This window comes from Trachurus japonicus, chromosome 14 (assembly GCF_045865225.1).
Source record: "Trachurus japonicus isolate A0001 chromosome 14, Traja_1.0".
In the NCBI taxonomy this organism is placed as follows: domain Eukaryota; kingdom Metazoa; phylum Chordata; class Actinopteri; order Carangiformes; family Carangidae; genus Trachurus; species Trachurus japonicus.
In genome coordinates this window covers 16,205,801-16,227,840 of record NC_140920.1, presented here as the reverse complement: position 1 = coordinate 16,227,840, position 22,040 = coordinate 16,205,801, and the positions used below count along the sequence as shown (strand labels likewise).

General features: G+C 40.1%; 1 protein-coding gene across 9 annotated transcripts in view; it reads right to left on the bottom strand.

Moving 5' to 3' along the window:
- Positions 1 to 1,730: 1,730 nt before the first annotated feature.
- The window catches only part of LOC146974556 (neurexin-2-like), a 112,303-nt gene continuing 91,993 nt past the window's right edge, over positions 1,731 to 22,040 (bottom strand). For 6 of the 9 annotated variants that reach the window (XM_085798047.1, XM_085798050.1, XM_085798049.1 and 3 more), the window contains 6 exons: positions 18,109 to 18,290; positions 11,915 to 12,086; positions 9,070 to 9,159; positions 7,403 to 7,731; positions 5,500 to 5,584; positions 1,731 to 4,319 (listed from right to left, as the gene is read on the bottom strand). In XM_085798047.1, coding sequence (XP_085654173.1) covers positions 3,514 to 4,319; positions 5,500 to 5,584; positions 7,403 to 7,731; positions 9,070 to 9,159; positions 11,915 to 12,086; positions 18,109 to 18,290 — 1,664 coding nt within the window. In that variant the 3' untranslated portion in view covers positions 1,731 to 3,513. The remainder of the gene's footprint in view (positions 4,320 to 5,499; positions 5,585 to 7,402; positions 7,732 to 9,069; positions 9,160 to 11,914; positions 12,087 to 18,108; positions 18,291 to 22,040) is intronic. The other 3 variants (XM_085798054.1, XM_085798053.1, XM_085798055.1) reach the window with 1 other exon arrangement.

Sequence of the window (22,040 nt, the reverse complement as noted above, 5' to 3'; positions counted from 1 at the left end):
TCCTGTAGCCACCGTCCTTGATGTCCAATGTCAGCACAGATCAGAGCTCACTGACACTCAGACCTGCACTGACACCCCACCTCACTGAGCCCACAGGCTTATTCCCCATCATTCTCAGCACAATCAGGCTAACGGGACAGGTGACCCTGCTGGATTGAATTACAACCTCTCTAAATTCTTGTCTTTTGTGATAAACCTCCCCTGCTATCAGGAAAAATGGATGGCAGCTTTAGTGAGCTCAACTGTAGCCTGTACGTCACATCACTCTGCTTGTTCCTTCTCTCTCCATCCTACAGTTCCTTATGTTTTCAGCAGGGGGTAGTCAGACAACACAAACCACGTTGACAAGCACAGCTGACTGTGGTTCTTAAATGAGAATGGTTGAGGATGTAGAAAATGTTATCTATTTCTAACAGCAACAATCATCAAGTCTGGAGGCAAAACAGTCAAGAGGAAAGGGCTGATAAAATGATGTCAATAGTTTTACATAATTAGACATTGTGCATTTTACACAAAGAGTAAATATGTTAATTATGTTACATATACAGGGCCACAAGCACCGTTTAATTTAATTAAAAATGGATTCATCTACCATAGACTTTTCCTGTTCAACTCCTATGTATATCACACTTTTTGTAGTTTTTTTCTTACTATTCATGAGTTTGTAACGAAGACAATTTTCCCTCCGGGAATCAGTAAAGTAATTCTGAATCTGAATCTGAATAGACAGAAGTTATAAAATACTGTCAACGTGTGTATTAGTGTGGAATGGCGCAGCTGTGGCTTGTTTTCAATATGGCAACATTATGCAGACCTGCTCTGCATATTAAAGGAGCACTCCGTCTATTTAGTATGGCCCTTCAGTAAATAGGGGGACTCACAAGAGACAAAAGAAAAGCTGTGGAGCTAAGGTCAACATATCCTGACTTCAGTGACACACGGGTCAAGCTCTCAAAACAGCAGCTCCTTAATTTCACTACCCATGATGCCCAGTGAGATACTCCATCTGTTTGATGCCTGCAACTTTAAAACTAGGTTTTCCAAGCCCATGGCTGTAAGGTAACCTAACCTGAACCCGAGAATCACTAGTGACTTGAGTTCAGCTGGTTAAATATTTTTGTTTTATTTAAGGTTCACAAATTAGCCTCACTGGAATCTTTGCGTTCAGTTTTAATGGAGACCTGAACAAGATAACAGCGGCAGTGTAAGGTGAAGAAAAACACTTAAACGTTTCATTTTAAAATAAATATTGGACATCAAGGCATTACTAACACACCAGGCCTGTGCAATGCCCAATAGAGAGAGAGAGTGAGAGAGAGAGAGCGTGTAGATGATGAAACTCAAGTGTAAGACACATTTTTAAAACATACCATGACCTGCAATTTGTATGAAATGCTGCTTCTTCACATTAAACGTGTTAGCTTATCTTGTTAGCAAAATGTGACCTTTGTAAAATTACATCATTGTGAATTCACTGTGTTTCTTTGATCCCAACAGATTCACAACTCCCACCAGTAGACGGGTTAATACAGTCAGTACACTACATTAATGTTTGAACATTTGTAGCTAGGAGAGGGTCACTTGTGTTTCACATAATATAACCTGATTTATGCCATAATTGTTAGCTAATTCACATCAATCTGAATTTGCCTAACATAGAAACATAATGTCCATTCATAAAAAGCGCATTTTGTTTATGAATCTACAAAAAGCAACGCACAACACAGGTGTGTACAAAGTATATAATCAAGTGTATTTTCATCTTTATCCACGTTCTGTACACATATTAAGATCCATTTCACATGAACACTATACAATAGCAATGAGTGAGGAATGGAATATTTTCTGAGTGCTGAGCAGCTCACATTGAATGGCACTTTCATAAAAAAAAACCCTGGAAATCACAGCATGAATAAGTAAATGTAGACGTAACTCAACAGAGAAAATGGCTTTATATTATCAGATCCATTGAGTAACAGATTCAGCACATATAAAATGCACAATGCAACAAAACAAAACATTTGTTTGTTCCATTCTTGTGTTTTCTCTGCATAATCTGAACTGTAAATAATGCAACAAAAATAAACTAACAAAAAAACAAAAGAAAAAACAAATGATATTTGCAGCTATCAGAGGAAAGTGTGCTTTTTCTCTGGATTGAAGTAAAAGGCAATCTAAAATGTAATGTGTTAAGAGGAGTGGCAACAAGATACATCGAAATATCAGAGAAATATCAATACAATTCACAAACCTTCAATTAGTCATCTCATAGAATAGTCTTTTAGTAACTGATAGAAAAAAAAACAATACATGTTTGGCTGCTTTACAAGGAATATTTATGTCTCAAAGATATGTTTACATTTTCTGTGTGCTTTTGAATTATCCCATGACAGTTTTGGGTTGATTCTCCCTTTTTCCAAGAAGGAATCAGAGAAACTTCCTCAAATGTGATTCCTGTGACGTTTGGGTTGTAGTGGTTTGGACGTTGTTGTGAAAGCTGGCAGAAGGGGGGCGGGGCGGGGGGCGAGCGTCTCAGGCGTTGAATCTTCTTTATCCCCGTTCCCTTGTGGACACAAGGCTTTTTCGATCTGCTAACCTCTATATGTACATACAAGCAATGTTTACAGAGAAATACCTTCACTGGAGTAGACTGACTTGTTCACAATTATTCCTACTTGGAATGGCATGGCACACTGAATGTGATGTCTCACATAAATAATGTGTCTTCTGATTCATCATACTATAAGGTTCACTGGCAGGAATATGTCGAGTGATTTAATAACCACTTTAAATTTGATTTATTTTTCACCAGAGAGCAAAACATAATGTTTCATTTATGACACTGCACCAGCAACATAATACCATCTCTCATGCACTCCAGGCAGAGTGACTGGGGAGTTTTAAAACCACATAACATAACATGGACGCCGCAGAGATGATGTCTTACCCAAATAAAGGCTTTCGTTTTGACTGCAGTCAGAATTACTGGGGTGCTCTCTGCTCATCCACCGTAAAAATTCAATAACTGGCCTGTTCTGGCTCATATATCATGATGGGGACATTGAGACTTGAGATAGAGCATTACAAAGAAGTACAAAGAAAACATTTAGGCAGATCTGTCCGGATGTTCTCAGCACTTTCTTCACTGTACCATATCCATGCTATATACAAAGCCAAAGTGGATATGTTTCCTCCAGCTTCTTAAAAACATTTAAAAAAAAGCGATACACTAACAAAGAATCGGTGAATGCAGCGCACGTTGTGACACAGAGGATGAGTCAGATCTTGTGTCGTATAGATGAAGATTTCATCACTAATAGGAGCTGGGCGACCTTGACTTGACTTGAAAAATGCACCTGTCAAAAGAAAGATACAGTTGCTCTGTGCAGTTGTTTTCTGTGGCCTGTGAAATTTCACTGATGGTCGACCTGACAAAATAGGGAGCGAAACGAAAGCATTCTCTCTCTCATCCTCTTGTCTCAGTCCGAACTCGCCTACTCTCCCTCTGCGTCCTCAGACGTAGTATTCTTTGTCTTTGTTCTTTTTGCCCTTTGTGATTGCCTTGGCCACAGAGGCCGTTGCTGTGCTTTTGTCTTTGACCACTGCTCCGTTGCCCTCCACAGTGGAATTGTTGGCAAAACTGTGGCTCTGGTCTGTCTGGTAGGAGCCCTCGTCCCGGTTGCGGTACTTGTACATGGCATAGAGGAGGATAAGAATGCAGAGAGCAGCAGCAGCCACGATACCAACCACCATCCCCGTGGTGCTGCTGGACTCCCTGATCACCTCCACGGCGCCGGGTTGGCTCTTTTCATCAGAGGCTGTGGGGTTGGCTGTGGGCACATGGGGAAAATTGGGGGGGTAAGTTAGTCCTGGTGTGTTTCGGGAGGATGGAGGAGCAGGGGGCAGAAGCACCTGGTCACGGGTGTTCATTTTGCCTGCGGGGATGTGGAGCTGGTCAGGGTTGGTGGTGGGAACATAAGGAGGTAGGGGGCGGGGTTTCTGGACTCCACCATCACCAGCAGCAGCGGGAGGTGGAGGAAGGACTGTCCTGTCAGTGACCATGGGGGAGTTTTTATTGTAAAAGTCCTCGTCATCCGATTCCGTCATCTCCCCAGAGCCGAAGGCCGAGACCTCCACAGGGTCACCACAGTCCTCCTGGTCCGGGGGGCAGGAAGGGTGAGGGGGGAGTATTAGGGACTCTTTGGTGGTTTCGAGTGGGGATAGGAGGGTGGGAGGAGGAGGGATGACGGGGTAACGGGTGGCGATGGATGGGGGCTCAAGGGAATCCACTGTTATAATAGGCAACACTAATTCACCTCCTAGAAAGGAAACAGAAAAGGTAGGGGATCCTAAATTAGAACAGCGTAAAAACTAAAGTTGTAGCTGAGCAGTTGTGCTCATTAAACTGAAGCCACAATCTGCTCATTATATAGGTTATAAACGAGGAATTCAACTAATAGTGATCGCACATTGTATAATGATTTCTCCAATGCCAGCTTATTTACATTATGAAGATTTGAAGTCGTCATTTAATAAAAATATAATAAGATAAAGCGAAAAAAATAATAACCCAAAAAACATAGAAGAGCTCACATGTAGACACAAACACACAAGGTGACCCATGAAAGGCGGCAGCTGAATGAAGAGCATATACAGTATAAAAGACAGAGCACATAACACACAAAAGAACAGTAAATTAAATTGCCATGCACATCTGTAGGCAGGGGTTCAGGGGTGACAAGAGAGATCACAGGCAGGTTATTTAATTTAAGAATCAAACATGGTAAATTGAGCTCTCTGAAAGAAACCAGTGTGTCTAATTACCGCTTGGACATAGATTCCTCACCAAATAAGCCTTTTTATTTATTTTATCTCAGCCCTGCACTGATGCACTGATCCTTTACTTTGATCAGACTCTGAGGTGAGAAGGTCTCCTTGTTATAGAAAAATATCTCAGCCTACAGAGTTAGGTTATTTATATCCATTAGGTTGACTTCCATCATTATTTGAGACACACTTTGCCACGGTCAGTCAACAACAAGCCATTCTGATAAGGTCGTATTAATAATTGAGGCGCCCATAATAAGGGCAGCCTCCTTCTTAAGGTCCACAGCTTGTGTCTGTCACAAGTCTGATCTGCTGTCTCCTGTCATCCGCTCTTAATGACCACACTGCACTTCATTAAGATTTTCTCCCATCCAATTTGGTGAGTTACAGACATGACTCAGAGGCTCATACAGGTTGAATTGACACTTAGCAGAGTCTGTAACAACCATCCAAATAAGGGACAGCTGTTTGACGGAGCCCCAGAATAAATGAGTGTGTGACAGCTGCAGTAGGTAACATAAAACTGGAAATGGAGAATTAAGAAAGGAATTGTCACAACAATGACGGCTGCCTGAAGTCAGAGCGTTTATATCGACAATTTTGAGTTAAGAGTATCATTAGCAGTGGCTGGATAAGAGCTGTATTTGTTCCTCTTTGCCCTGGCTCACCCACCTGTCCCCGGTTCACACTCTTCCAGGTCCTCGTCGTCGCTCGGACACTCAGCCGACGCCACCAAAATATCATCAGAGTTCTGCGGCTGAAAGGAAAATAGAGAAAATGTGTTGTTTTTAAACGAAATGACAGGGAACACTTTCCCATCATCTCAATTTGGTCTCACTTTTCTTCTCTTTTCTTTTCTTTTCATGAACATTTGCTGGCTGACTGTGTGTCTGCCATTTGAGGAAAAGCTGCAGCACTGTCATGACTTTAGTGTTTTGGCTCGGGGCAACAGACTACAAATCCAAAATGTGCCTATGCAGGTTTTTTTTTCATCGTTTATCCCTGTGGCTCACTTTATGTGGTTAAAAACAAAGTCGGAGCAGTAAATCCTCAGTGGCCTAATGGTGTTCATGTTTATATGTAATGCTATATAACCTACGGTACTTTTTACCCAATTCTTTTATATTAAATCGTAGAATTGTGTAAAAAAAACAAACAATTCTGACATGCAACATCAGGCATAGTGACTCAAAATACCTTAGTGAAGAGAAGAGTAGACGGTAAACTAATGGTCTACTTGGTTAAATTGAAAATACAGAGAAGCCAATTTCAGGGAATCTGGACAAGAGGGATGTAATGAAAAATGCTCTCTGTATTTTCATTAGGAAAGGCAGGGCTTTTCTTTGAAACCTCGGGACTCAGAGTACCGCTGAAATCCTTCCAATTTGGCAGGTTTGCTGCATTTGGATTAAAATCACCTCACATATAATGGTGGTTGGTAAAGCTCACCAGTCTGGATGAATGCAGTACATATCGTGACGGCTCGGAGTAAAAATCTCTTCTCCAGTAAAAAAAAAAAACACCTTTTTTCCCCCCACAGCTGTGCTACTTCAGAGGTAGCTAGGAATCCTATTGCATCCAAAAATGAATTCAGTCACGAATTCAAAATCACACGTGTGGGACCAAACCAGACGTAACACACCGTGAACACGACCAAATCCTCTCATTCTCCTGTGACTCTCAGTTTCTTCTATACAGTACAGTCGGTGTGTCATGTAGACTGCTGTTTCATACCCAGTGTGTGTGTGTGTGTGTGTGTTTTTTATTTTTTATTTATTTTTTACTGCTTGAGATTCATGGTGCATTTTTATTTCAAACTTTAACACCAACTTCTGTCTTCATTATCAATAAAATAGTGTTTGTTCAACCCCTGCACCACATACACAGCTCATCGTCCTTTGAGACTCTGCTCGTCAAGTCTGAAAAATATTCAAAAGCAGAGAAAGAAGCCAATTCAAATGTTTTTGTTATTTCAATGAGAGACCTATAGGGTTTGATTTCACAAAATTTAAGTGCCATGTAAAGAGCTAAGGAACCAGATGTGATTGTGTTTCCTTATTTACACAGTAGGACGTTGTGCCACATGTTTTACACCTGCACAGAAAAATTTGTACCCTAACCCACTACTTTCAGTCTCCTCCTTTTCTCAGTCCCAGGGTTGAAATAAATCACACGTACGTTACACATAAAACATTTTGAACGCAGGCAGCATTCAGTTTTGATTCAGCAGGCTAATCACAATTTTGGATGTTTGAGGAGAATGATGCATGAACTCATAAATAAAAGATGAATAGGCTATCGCTTGAGACCATCATAAACACGCAATCAGTGTACACTGCAATAAACTGCTGTAAATAAGAATAAATGCATGTCATTTAATGGAATACCACTTAATAAAATGCAGTGTAGATGTATTTCTGTGAAAAATGCTCCTTATTCTTAATTCTCTCTCTTATTATTCATCATTACCCATATTTGCATCTATAAAGAAGCACATGAGTCTCTTTAACTCTCTGTACTGTGAAGCCGTTCTCTCTCTACAAACGCATTAACAACTTGTTTCCCGTCCTCTGACCTTTGAGATGCTCTCCCTCAGGCTGGGCGAGCGCTGCCTGCGGGTGGTGGTGGTGGCCATAGTGGTGGTGGTCTCCATGATGGTGGTGGACATGTCGGACACCGCCAGCGGGGTGGCGGAGGTGGTGTCCGTGGTCAGGACGGAGAGCGAGTCCCCGACCAGGCGCAGGTTCCCCTCCACCTGCACGCTGGGATCGTTTTCCGCCGCCAGTTTGAGCACCTGGAGGCCGTTGTAATACAGCCCCGAGATCTGACCCTGGAACGGCCGACCCTTGTCCTGACCGCCAATTTTAATGGCTGCCTGGCTGTTAAAGATGGTCAACTGTCTCCCTGAAGTCAGACAGAGACATGGAGAAAGAGGAAGGCGGAAAAAGGGAGAGAGTGATGGAGCAGACGTAGAGAAGTCATACGGCAGAGTTTGCACAGGATCATCATTTGAACCAGGTGGACTTTAGTGATTAGTCGTTGGTCATTTATTTAAAAACTCGATTTAGATGTTAGCTTTAGAAGGGCAATGTTAATTAGCAGCAAGTTTATAATTTCGACTTTACACATGCAGGTTACAATCATCAGAGGAGGCTTAGAGTCTATTTAAGTGCCTATTTAAATGTTTTGAGAGGACAGATACAGTCATTTTGAATTATCACCGAGTTAGAAAACGTCTGTGGGGAAAAAGTGCCAGATGTTTTTATTTATCTCTGACTAGATGGTGCAAGGATGCGTATCTTATGACTTCTTTTTTTACAGAGATGGGCAAATTATTAAAATGGCAGTCTTAGCCTATACTTCAGACTGTGTATAGCTACAGGACGATAAAAGCTAAACAGCCCACTCTCTCTCTCCTCTGACGTTATCAGCCATTAGGTCATTAAAACATGCTCTGCTCCAGGTTCCCCCTATAGTCTTATTGTCTCCTTAAAGGGGCAATGATATCCAACAGCACTATTGTCAGCAGCTTCACTGATAAGCAGTGTTACATCAGAGGAGGAGGACTGCAGTAATGGGCCCATCTCGGGAGAATACTTATTAGCAAAGTTAATGGATGCAAACAGTGATCCACTTAAACAGCCTGTCAGGGCTGTTTTGTCACAGCAGAAAACTTTCAGCTTGGGCGTCTGATGTGGTTGTTGTGGAGCAACAAGGTAGGGCAATGCAAGGTAACAGGGAACAACAAGGTATTGGGGTTAAAAATACTCAGTTTAGGAGGAGCGAGAACTTATGGCACAGGTTAGTTTCACTGGTGTTAAATTAACGTTACACAGCATTTTAATGATCGTTTTATGAGAAATAATTACACACAGCATCTAATTACACACAGTGGTTAAGAGGGACGATAGAGGGTTAGACAAAGGTTATGTGTTTTTAGTAAATCGGTTTAAAATCTTTGTTAAGGTGCAGCTTTTCCACAAGGGGTAAGGATGACAAAGATTGAATGGGAATATGGTATACCCCTTCGCTTTGACACTTATTTTGAAGTCCACTTGAAACTTAAATTGTGGTCATCAAAATTCACTTCAGCCAATAGAAGTTCCAATTAAAATAGTTATAGGTATACATCTGGGTAACTTGATCCTTGTCACCCTTGTCTTCTGGCACTGCACCTCTCAGGGGGGGAAGGTTATTTACTAGTTATTTCAAGGGTTAATTAATCAATTAATTAATTTTTACCTTTATCGAGTAGCCACTCGTCAACTACCCGACCAAGTCTGTATGGGATTCTTTGTCTAGCAATAGCCAGTCGTTCATTATCATAGTGTCCTTCAAAGAATTTGGAGAGACAGATTAAAGGTTAAAGTCTGCAAGCTGAAAGATCACATGGTTAGAAACAGAGTTATAAAGGCTAACAGGTTTAACAAGTTATCAATTTTAACCCACTTTTGAGTTAAAAGAAACTTGTGCTTTATGTAGTGTTATCTAGTTATTACGAGTAACAGCGTTAATACTAATTAGAGTAACGTTTAGGCTATTTATAATCTGCTACACTAGTTAGAGTTATTTAGCTATTTTTAAGCAAAGCATAATCATCCCTTAAATACCAATTACAGTAAAATGTAAAATAATTTTATGTACTAGATAAAACAGGTTAATTCAGGTAAATATTTAAAAGAAAAACACACAAAAACATAGGCACTGCAACACAAACAATGAGGAAAATAATCATTGCATTTAGACAGTTGTACATGTATCGTTGTTAAAGCAGCAGGTAGTGTCTTAGCACACTTCTGTTCCACAATGTAGGTTATTGACTGCATGATAGGCTACTGTACTGTATGTCGTGTGTTTTTACTGCAACTCCTATGAGATATTAACAACAGGTTCATATCAAAGAGTAATGGGAGCTGCAGTTGTTGAATTCTTAAAAACATTGTTATGTCCGTAGCTCTTACACAAATATTTGTGTTAACATGGTATATTTGTGTTTTTGGAAAAATGCATGAATAAATCTTTTCATGCAAAACTACATTGTGGAATCAGGGCTAATAGGACAAAAGCTGCTCTCAAGTGGGACAGGACTTCAGCTCATTATTTAACACATGCAAACACAGAGGAGTCATTTATCCAATGAAAAGTACAACAGGAAGTACATGATACAAACTTCAACAGCATACACTGTCAGTCTCCGGAGGATAGCAGACGCCAGTAAATATCAGTGCCATGAAAACTCTTCATTCATTCAGTCTAACACTGATCCATCAATCATCAGCCACAAGGGTTTAAATTCTTGAATTCATGTTGACATTATCTATAAACCACTGCATGTGTTGGGTATAGACATGTTTACTGCACATGTGAATAAAAATGTAAATGAGAGTTTGAAATCAACCATGTATGTGGACATGGGATAGTGTGAATGAATAAAAAGGATTAAAATTACAGCACACAACATGGAAAAGGCGGCACAGTACACGACAGAGCCTGACAGTTAAAGTGAAGCTTACCTTGACTATGTTTTTACTGTAAGCTTGAATATTCAGCAGGTTTTAAGAATAAGTGAAGCTTCATATTCATTGAGCCTTAGAAGAGCTTTTTACTTAACACAAATAGTAGACCTAATGTACTGCATATTATGACTCAATTCATTATGTCGTTTGTTGTTTTTCTTTTTTTTTAAGCCAGACAATCAGTTATTTCATCATAGACCAACTTCTATATGACGCCCCATTACACTACTTTTACTTGTGTACAACTGTAGTGTGTTTGTGTGTGTGTGTGTGTCTGTGTGTGTGTGTGTGTGTGTGTGTGTGTGTGTGTGTGCTACAAGCAGCAGCTGGAGACAGACAGAGGTCCTGGTTTCATCCTGCTGTGGCAGCTGGTGCACCTGCTCTCAGCGAGGTTAATTGGTTGACTGGTTCACAACAGGTTAAAGTACAGCATGTCATGATCACATTATGTATGGCTCTGCTCTCTCTTTTCATCTTTTTTATAATACTCAGTGGATAAGTATAGAAAATGTACTGTAGGCTACATATAGGCTGTGGAGCTTTAAAATTTTCACAGACTTTCTCTGAAATAGCAAGTCACATCTTGTCCCTGTGGATTTGTAGATTTTTCTTTTTGTCTGTTTGTCTTTGCTCTGACGTGGATGTAATATGAAAATAATGTATTTGAATTTTCCAAAAAAAGAAAACCCCAAAACTGTGGCACAATAACTTCCAGTTATGAAATAGATAACTCTATATATTGTTAATACAATAACAAATGATGAGGAATGATGGGCAGATGGTGCAGTTATTAATGTTTATGTGCATGTTTAGTATTCTAAACTATGACATCAAATTAAAATGTAAAGCACACACATGTGGTTATAATAGAGCATTAGATCATTTAGCTGCCAAATCCATCCATCTGTTGTAAAAACGCTGACCTTTACATGGTGCTGTTGGTGTTCACCAATGGGAGGATTAATGTAAATGTGTGTAGGATTACTAATGTCAACAGAAATATATCAGCTCAGTTAATAACAACATGTTCCCCCTGGTCAGTCAAACACTCTCTGTAGACCTGGACCACAGGTTGGTAGATTAACAACGAATAAATAATGATGTCATATACATTTATATTATTACATCTAAATGTTTATTCATTATGAATTATATATAAATATATGGATGCAGTGGTACGTTAAGATAAATTCTCTTCCTTCCGTCCTGTCTGTCAAACTGACGACAAAAACAACTACGGCTGATGAAAATTACTTCATTGTTAATATCCTCTGCAGCTTGAGGCAAATGCATATAGTTGGGATAATTATATGCTTTTTTGCTATTTAGTATATCCAGTTGTGTGTGTGTGTGTGTGTGTGTGTGTGTGTGTGTGTGTGTGTGTGTGTGGATGTAGAATGATGAAACAACTAAGCTGGCAAGCTGATTCGTGTTTTTTTGTGTGTGCAAATAGTACATTTTCACAACTGCACATTTGAAGATTTAGTTGATGGGCAGACATGCAAATCCTCCCTGGCTAATGCAGAAGCTCCATGCCATCTCTCTAGTAATCATTGTCTCATCAGTCTTACCTGGTGGATAACGCTCAATGACTGGATGGTTGTCCACCTGGAGAGTGGCATTGCCACCGCTGCGGGTGAAGCGGACAACATGGTACTTGCCATCATTTACTATGACAGCGGGCTCGTCGATGGTGATGTCATCTGTGCCCACATTGAAGATGACACCAATCTTTCCTTGATCCTGTGGATGAAAGACAATGAAAGATGACTATTTGTCGTGCGGACAAAATGAATCTCCATCGATCTCAAGTGTTGTTGAGCCAGAGCCGTTGTTTAACCGGTAAAAACACATCTTTAGTGACATGGGGACAGTACTGTATGTTTAGTTCTTTCCTCAGGGTCCATCACCGCTCCCCACTCACAACCGGAAAAGGTTTCCTGATGTGAATCAGTCTTGACAGAATCCTGCTGCTTCTGTTTTGGTTGACCAACTTTTCTCTCTGCCGGCTTTTTCTCGCTCCTGCCAACCTCCCTCAAAGGTCCAAGCTGCTTCTGAAGCCTGCCTTGGGGTGGCACTAATAAGAAACGCCGCGAACAAACTGTGTGGGGTGAGGTCTCTGTGCCTGTCTGGCCTTTGTACATTTGCTGCCTTCATTATGAACTCAACACAAGGTCAAAATGCTAATGTGGTGGTTATAAGAACTGTTTGTGAGAAACAGCACATGACTCCGCGGGAGTGACTGCATTTCACACTTTACTTTTAATATTGCACTAACCTTTGTAACTGTGATGAATAACAAATAATAGGTAGTCAGTAATTATGACAGCAGATATAAAACATAGCATACCAGTATCTGTAGTAAGGGTGGCAAAGCAAATTACAATGTCATTTTTTGGTTCTCATTTAACTGGCAGATAAATTATTAATCAGCATGAACCTGTTGTATAGGATGTACCCAGAACTTCATTACCATTATAATAATAAAGATGACGATAAGAGGCTTTCAGGCTGTGCAGCTTCTCATATCATTTGTCTCTGACCATGAAGAGTTGACTGGCTTTTATTCAAACGGCTTCAAACTCCAGCGGCTGGTTGACTGCATCACGCCACCGACCAGCGCAGAGAGGAAGCAAACAGTGAAACTGGCTGTAGTGTGGTGTTTTACTGAAATCACATCCTGCAGACTGCGGGTCCTGCATGGCACACGTCGCGCACAGTATTTACTGGCCTGGCCCGCAGACACGATGTAAACATCTATTCACACTGGGTCCTGCGCTGCATTTGGATTCTCTCGGCTTTACTGTCATCACTGCCTCCACAGCTCACTCCTTCACATGCGCCATGTAATAATACTTACACTCCATTTTTCCTCATATCACCAGTATTGCTTTACTGACTCACAGAAATTCAAATGTGTAGACAAAAATATTTCTTTTCTTGCCCTGATGGAGGCTGCTATTGTGTAATGAAAAACCTGTCTCAGAGCTTTGCTCTCACCCTTTAATCATATGTAAAATCCTTCTTGAAACCTTTTGAATATGAAATAATTATTCATGCTGACATGGTTTTGTTAAATACTGAAGCGTTAAGTGTCCTCAGAGACCCTGTCCCATTAATAATATAATTTTAAGCTTGTGAAATCAACTTTCAACTTCCTTCATGTAAAATAGCTCTATCTCCAAACAGAGGCTTCATATTGAAGGTCAGCAGCAGGTGTGTGGCTCGGCCGATTGTTATCTTTCCTAATTCAAATCACTTAAATGGTGTCATGAACCCAGGAGAAGGAAACGGTTTGAGGCCCATTTATGCAGCATGAAGTACAGCTGGATAATCAAATTCACACAAGACAAAAAGAAGATGAAAGTGCTTCATGACAAAGACCTACTCACTCACAGAGTTCGCTCGCTGTGAGCCCGAGCTAATGAAAGTCAGTTGTACTGCAGGTTGTGGGAACCAGCGGGGTGTCAGACCTGGTTGCTAGAGATCTAGCAAGTTACGTTTCAATTTATTATAAAAAATTAATCACAGTGGTATATACACTGCCTTGGATTTAACTAAGCTAATAGGTAAGAGCCTCCCATTGGATAATTAATGCATGGATTACTATGTTTCAGCTGGCAACAACTTATCTAACCCTAACTGATGCAGTCTCATTTATTAAACGGAAGACATATCCTGTTGTTGTGGAAAAGATATTAATCTGTTTCAGAAGGGTCAAATTGTTGGCATGCATCAAGCAAATAAAACATCTAAGGAGATTGCTGAGACTACTAAAGTTGGGTTAAGAACTGTCCAACGCATTATTAAAAACTGGAAGGATAGTGGGGAACCATCATCTTCAAGGAAGAAATGTGGTCCAATGTGACCACAGAGTCCAGACCTGAACCCCGTTGAGAATCCTTGAAAAATGAATGCAACTCTGGACGGAAATAAATGTTGTGACATTGCAGAAGTTGAAATGATGCCACAGCTAAAGGCTGGTCCAACGAAATATTAGTGTGTGTGATTTTTTTTTTTGGACGGGCAGTGTATCTTTTATATTGCTTACATTCTCTGTATGAAATATATCTCTTACATTCCTTCTTAGATGCAGAGCTGTTCAGGGGTCCATGGGTTAATTGTGTTTCCCAAGAAGCAAAATGGTGAGTATTCATTTGGAAACGACAGGGCACTGCGGCCTCAGGTCACATTCAGTCCATGCCCTCTGGACAACAATTAAAATCTCCAAGGCCAGAAGAGTCTGCCAGCGGCCTCACACAGCTTCAACTAAAAGCGCTGCTGCTATTTTGCTAACTCAGTCTTCAAGCATAATTACAAAACAACCCCGAAGCACCTTGTGACAGCTGGCAAAGCAGCACTGCTACACCACAGTTTTTAGTAAACAAAAGCTTGGCCTTTCCAGTTTGCTCTTTCCCTTGTTTTTTTCATTGTGAGAGGAAGCTGACTGTCTGTATGTTTGGATATAAAGCTAATCAGGCGGAGCATCATGGAAAGCTGCGTTGTCCCCCACCTCGCCGTGTTGACATCGGCTCTGTTGGAGAAAGCATTTCCTTGAAGTAGTCCCTGTTCCCACTGGGGGATCTCAATTGTCATCTCAGCTGCTGCCTGCTCTAATTCATTTGAGAGGGAAGGGATTGACTGTTATAAAGACATATTATTGCTGTAAGGAGTTATCTTTGATGGGGTGAAAAAGAAAACCCGTAAGGCCTGAGCTCTGATAGTTCTTCCATGATAAGACGCCACCGGATGCATTTTTAAACAGAGCTTTAGTTTAGAGTGGACACATCATGATTCTTTTAAGAGGACCTGCATGTCTGTCTGTGTGTCTCTGTTTGTTACCAGCCGACTCTCTCTGTCTGTGGCGGTCGGATACCTCTGGACTGAAGCCTTTGTGGCGGCGAGGCAGCGGCGAGCATTATGGGAATTCTGACATTTATCATCCCTGTACTCCCATATGAATGAGGAGCATCTCGACTTGTCATCAAACTCAGCATGTTTTCCATCTAAAAATATCCTGTTGTTGCAGTGAAAGCTCATTCTGTGGCATCTTTTTTAATTAGCTTTTATAATGAATTTAGTCACCAAAGTGCACACACACACACACATCATCAGGTTTGCACCACATTTAACAATTTGAAGACTCCATCATATCTGCGATCAATGGCCCGGTTGGTGTATGATCAAAATGCATAAGAAATCAACTTATGGACTCACTCAGGTTCAAATTCAGATCTTCACATCCTTAGGTTTGGAGCAAGGAACTTCTTAAGCTTTTCTAATTGTCATCATTTTGCACAATGAGTCTCCTGTTTTTGTTTCATCTCTTAGTCACTCATTAAAAACACGACCATCTGAAAGTAGCATTAGCCTCCCTAATGTACCCTCTCGTGAATATGGTTTGCTTCTTTTGTACGGGGTAATTGGTCTTTGAAGCTTGTGGATGCACGATCCTCACTTAACCGTACAGTTTCAGTTAACCATGTCACCACTTCTAATGCAGCACGGAGCTGGGTGTGGAGAAATGGCTGTTTTGATGAGACGTTTTAAGCTCTGACAATCAGATGCTACATTTGCAGACGTGAACACTTTTGATCTTTCCTAAATTACCAGTGGATCAAAATCTAGTGGTGGACTAATGTCACATCTTGATTGCTCTAACTGTCATATGTGTATGTGTGTATGGACGCTCCAGAAGTGCTTTGTTAATACCACAGTTATTGTGGCTTTTAAGGTGTTTCTTATGGAAGAGTTTCGACCCCTTCGTTTCATAATTTAAACTGTTCATCAAATTGTAGTTCTGGAAAGAAAGTGTCACCACCAAGAAAGATTATAGGAGGTGAATTCTGTTCTAAGGCACCTCATCTGAAAACCCCAAAATCCCCGAAGCACATAAAACTCATATATAACTCATATATCCTTTACTATTTTCAAGTATCCCCTGTGGCCAGTGTTATTTTGACCAGAGTGCTGCTTCTCTCTGTCTTCACCTAGTTTTCTCAGTCTTCCTCTTCTTCAACGGGTGAGCAGAGGAAGGAAACAGAATGCGATAATACTGTATGTGAAATTAATAATGTACATGAATAAATAACAAGAACTGGCGACCAAGGTCCCTCTAAAACAAGAATGTATATTATGAAGCAAAGACAGAGATAGGAAAAGAAAAAAAAAACAGAGACACCCTCAACACCCTGTGAACTGTGTTTGATTCCCCTCCGCTGAGCAGTAATAAGGTGTCAAAGTAAGCAATCTGTCAGGGTACAAGGACTTGGCTGCAAAAAAATCTTTTCAGCTGGCTCCGCACGCAGACAGCACTCTTTGCATTTACTAGAAATAGTCCACGGCTGGCAAGGTCAGTTTCACACTTTTAAAAAACGGAAACACTATTTAAATGAGTTTTGAAATATGTCCAGGAGAAGATTTCAGGTGGCCAACGTATCGAGAGACTGATCTGTGCAGTATAGTATCGTCAAACTCTCAACACAGGCAGGTTGTTATATATTAGATATCACACCTACAGTATATATTTCTTAGCTTTTTGTTTGAACATAATTTCTGGATATTAGTATCCATGGTTCATTATAAATCATCACTACCTCTCAGCAGATTTATCTAAAATACATTTAGAGATAGATCAGAGCGGTAGATCAGAAAAATTCAAAATCAGGCCTGTTGAAATCTTACAGCTTCAAATTATTCGCTTTGAAGGACGAATCTGGCATTTGTAGCACGTTGCAACCTAATAAGAGTCTAACTGCAGTCGCGATTCCTTTTCCCCCCTGTGCTTTGACAACAGGTGCGGTTTTAATTATTACACCGTTCGCAGACGTTTGACAGCTCTCCCCTCTGGTTTCCATCGCAGCACATCTGTCCTGTGGCTACATGCTAAAAAGGCTGATTTCCCTCCAGAAAAACACACAGTTGCTGGCAGCTGCCGAGGAGTCACTTGACTCCACTGACAGAAACACAAATCAATATTTTATACTTAAGCCATCATTTATTTATTCCTATTTTATGTCAGGATTTTGGCTAATATACCAATTGCCAGTAAATCATAAAAAAAACCTATGACAATAATAACAAAAAAAAGAGAAATGTTTATTTAAATCTGTTTCTCTTTTGTTTCATTTCATTTAATCACGATAGCAGCAAGACGTGTTTTCTTTGCTAATAAGATCTTGTTTGCTTGCGCCTTCATAAATATAAAATATGCAGAAAGAAATGTCGCTTGTTCTCCTTGTTTTGGATCAAACGGTTTTATCCAGATATGTAACATCGACTTCAATGTTTGTGTGACACCATGGCTTCAATTACAATAACCCCTGCTGCACAGACATCCAGATATCGGTTGAAGAAATGTGTGTCTCTTTTTGATTTGATGTTGTGCGCCTTCTTTTTAAACAACTAAAAAACAAAGTTTCAGTGTCAGCCACTAGAAGCTTGCTTCCAAACACTGGAAAATATCACTCATTAATGTTGCTCACTGATTTCCTTAGGCTTTATGTAGACAATAGAAATAATTTACAAGTTTGTTATCTTGTGTTCCCAGACACAGTGGACTAATTTCCACTGCTGCAGTTAGCTGCCCACTTCACACTGTCCTGATTTCCAGGAGATCTTTTATAAAATCTTATCTTTATTTCAGCTTTTTTTAATCTCATACTGTTGATGCTTCTTCAGCTCCATGTTACTACGTCAAATAACACAATAAGAAACACTCTTTGTGCTGTTGCAGACAATCTGTGCCTTATTCTCCCGTCCTTACTATGTGCAGCTGAAGATAGTCTCCGAGCCCATGGGTGCTTTCCACTCGCACCAAGATGGCGTCCGTCTGCTGGGTGCTGAAGCCCACGGCTAACCGGTCGGCTCGGGTGCTTGGCCGCTCATTGGGGGCCCAGGTGAAAGTGATGAGAGCCCCTCCTTTCCCAAAGATGTAAGTGGTCCCGGCTAAAAACAGAGACAGAGAGCAGAAACATGAGGAGACAGACACTTGAGGGTGAAAACAAACAAAAAAAAAGTGTTAAAGTAATAATTTGGTGTTCAGTTAGAGATACTGCAGTGTTCAAGGACATCTACCATTATTTGTTATTTTTAGTTTTTAAAGTGACATCTCAAGTATGAAGATGAGCTTTTGATTGCTCCTCTCACCAACCCACAGCCAGCCCAACCCCCTCCAACAACACACTGCTCTGCACACACGCACACACACAAACACACCATCTTTCATTTTTCAAAAACACATGGCAAATAGAGAGAGGTTCAAACCAGGAGAGAATGAGGAAAGATTTATTAAAGAGCTTTGTTTCACTCATAAATCACAGTTAAACAGCCTAATTTACAAAGTTTGATGAAGCTTTACATGCACAGATGAAAACTAATGGCGGTGCATCTGCAAGGTTCATGACTCCACGCGGCTCTCACACAACTGCAAACACTATGGATGTATGGATTACCAATAAAAATTCCCATCGATCAGCCAAGCAATGATTTCACTTAAATCCAGGCTTCACATTATGATCCATCATGAGCAGCACCAGTGATTTTCTTATCGTAAACGTAAACTTTGTACCTTTGGCGGCCACCTGTTTTTCAGAGCTGAGACAAGCCCAGACTTTTTAAATATATTTAATATATATTTTGGAACATGAAAAATTGATTATTTGCTTTCATCGTCTTTTGCGTGGCCTATTCATCTGATTTATCTTATCTCTACATCAGACGTCATCTACAGCTCTTACAGGAAGTTATTTCAAACATCTGCCCAGACTTGTTTATACGTTTTGACCCTGCACTGCTGATACATGCACACGCTTGTCTGGTTATATTCTATTTATGATCTTTTTTCTTTGTATTTATACAGATCTGATATATTATATATTATATATTATGCCTACATGCATAAAAGCTTTTTCTGTCCAATTCGACTTAGTATGAAAAATGAACAAGAAAGCGAATAATGTGAAACCCCCCCCGCTAATTTAAACCCAATAAAAATTCATCCGCCCGCTCGTACAGAATCTAGCAGGTGCAAAGCAGTATAGTGTCTGGTTAAATTTTTTAACATGCAAGTTATTCATCTGCACTCAAAAAGACTCCTGTCTCCTTGAGATGAATGAAGCATATTGGTGTTGATTTATAATTTACAAGTCTTGCTGAAATCGCTGAAACACCTGAGAAAAGCCGCGCCGGCTTGTGCTAAAATCCATTTGCTGATTAGCTGGCAAATCAGACACCTTTTCATGATACGACATGATTTATTTCTAACCTCTCAAGACAGCTCAGATTGTTCATTAAATACACTTTTTAAACACTCTGTCATTTGTGTGAGATCATTAAAGTTAGAACTATAATCCATTTTGTATGATTCATGCAATTCAACAGTCAAATCCAAGTGTTTTAGTGTCCAGTGTTTTAAGTGAACAGGTGTTGACTGCAAATAGACAGAGAAGTGTCTTTACGTTAGAAGGTATGGGAAAGACTCTCATCTTTGAGAGTATATCACAGATACGGTACGATCTTCTGGTCTTGATTTAACACCTGAAACTGAGTGTTGTTTTTATATTTCTCAATGCTCAAATCTTGTGATTGAGCCACAGAGAAACACTTGAAACTAAATTGTAGCCTCAATTTCAGACGTGTTCGAAGAGTGGAGGACTCTTCTGCTTGGCGTAATGGGCACTCACCACACAGGTTGGTTATTGACAGGAACTAACCGCTAGTTGGATGCCATCTCCAAAGGCCTAAAAAAAACAACACTTTGCACTGACTTTGAATTTAATCACGTAAAAGGGTGGCTTTCTATGACAGTGTTTGTTTCAAACCATTTTTTTTTTCTTACTGAGGTAATCTTAATTAATGTCTGGGATTTGGAGTCAAATGTGATTCACTGACATTAGTTACATCAAAGAGTCTCAACGATGAGTGGCTTTTATTGCTTTCTCCCTTTTATTGAATGTTATCTGCATCTGGCCACTTAAAGTCTGTCCTCATTTCTGCTGAATGAAATCACTTCTCGTTCTGTTTAAGGAAATAATAGTAAAGACCACTTGTCTTCAAATTTAATAAACCACATGCAGTAACACAGCACACTATGTGAATATACTACTGAATTTTAATCAGACTGTTCAACTCTTCAGTGTAAGCCTTGTTTAGTCTTGTGAAACAACCAAACAGGCGGGTAAACCAAGACGTGGCCAATCAACACACTCTGAGACCCAGTTTCACATTGGGGTCTGCTTTCAAATTTCACTGTGCAATATATTCTCCAACACCAATTTAACTGGATTCTCAGGAGGCTCAAACCTCATGAACCCAATTTCAGATGACTAAAAACTGGTCTTGGTAGATCATCACACACACATTACATTCAGCATTGTATTGAGTTAAAATGTGACTATCGTTTTGACAAAACTATTGACAGAAAAAAAAAAAAGCCAGTGAGATTTCACAACATGGGAAACAATTATAACACGTGGAAAGAAAAATGCTTCACATGTGATGACATCACACATGAGACATATTTAGGTTTTTGTGACAAATTCACAAAATATCGGTTTGATTGGTGTGAAATGAAAGGGAACGGATTCTCATGTTAACATCTTTGATTGAGCATTCATGTTATCAAGAAATAATAATGTGGGACTGTAGAGATGATCATATGAGGATAAAAATACTTTGCATTGACGCCACTGAATTTGGGTTCAATTGCATTAAACAAAGATCTGTGGCTGATGTGAAGTATTTAAGCATTTTATTACTGGCCAGAGACTTTGCATTAAACTCAGACTTGTCATAACGTCGAGAAACATCTTAGCTTCCCTGTCATGATGATGATGTTGCCATGAACACCATTAATAAGCTGGAATCTATAATAACGGTAACACTGATATGAAGACATAAAATCTAGAGACATAAAGACGCTGCAGGTATTTTACATGTGAAATGTAACATATTTTACATCACTACCAGCAGCTAATGAACATATAAGAACTGCAGTGTTGTATGAAGTCCTGGGAGAACGTGAGTTGACAATGTGAGAAGTAAATGGTGAATAACATGCACACAGACACAGTGTGTGCACCATGAAATATGGGATACTAATGCACTTGCAGGAAAACACGGAAGCATCTGTCTAGAGACAGCAGTAACTCCTGCATTAGTCATACTGTAATGGTAAAGCTTTTCATTATACCTCTCCACCGCCCTGTTCTGTCTTCTCCTATTTCTCCTGTTCTCTGTATGGTACATCTGCATCAAATGAAGCAGCCAGTAAACCTTTCTTATTAAGATTATGACTATAAACACATCACTGTTCTCTCTCTCTCTCTCCCTTATCAGCTCTCCTCTGTCTCAGCAGACTTATCTCACGGGAGCGCTCACTTCTTCTCTCGTGGCTCTACAATGCATCTGTGCTCAAATACTAGGCCTCCCCTCAGAGTTCCCCAACTGCAGCGTGCGTGCTCTATATCACGTCTTTATTAGTGGGATCTTTGATAATTAATTAACCCGCGCACTGTCACTGTAACACTCCCGATGCCTCCCATATTATCTATGAATATTATATATGTGATAGCACACCTACAATAAAAACATAATCGTAACACCCCTCTGTTGATATCGTCGACCGATACTTTTAATTAATCTGTTTTTAACGGGTGATGAAATGGTGTCGGTGCAGCTCCTAAATCGGTTGATTGG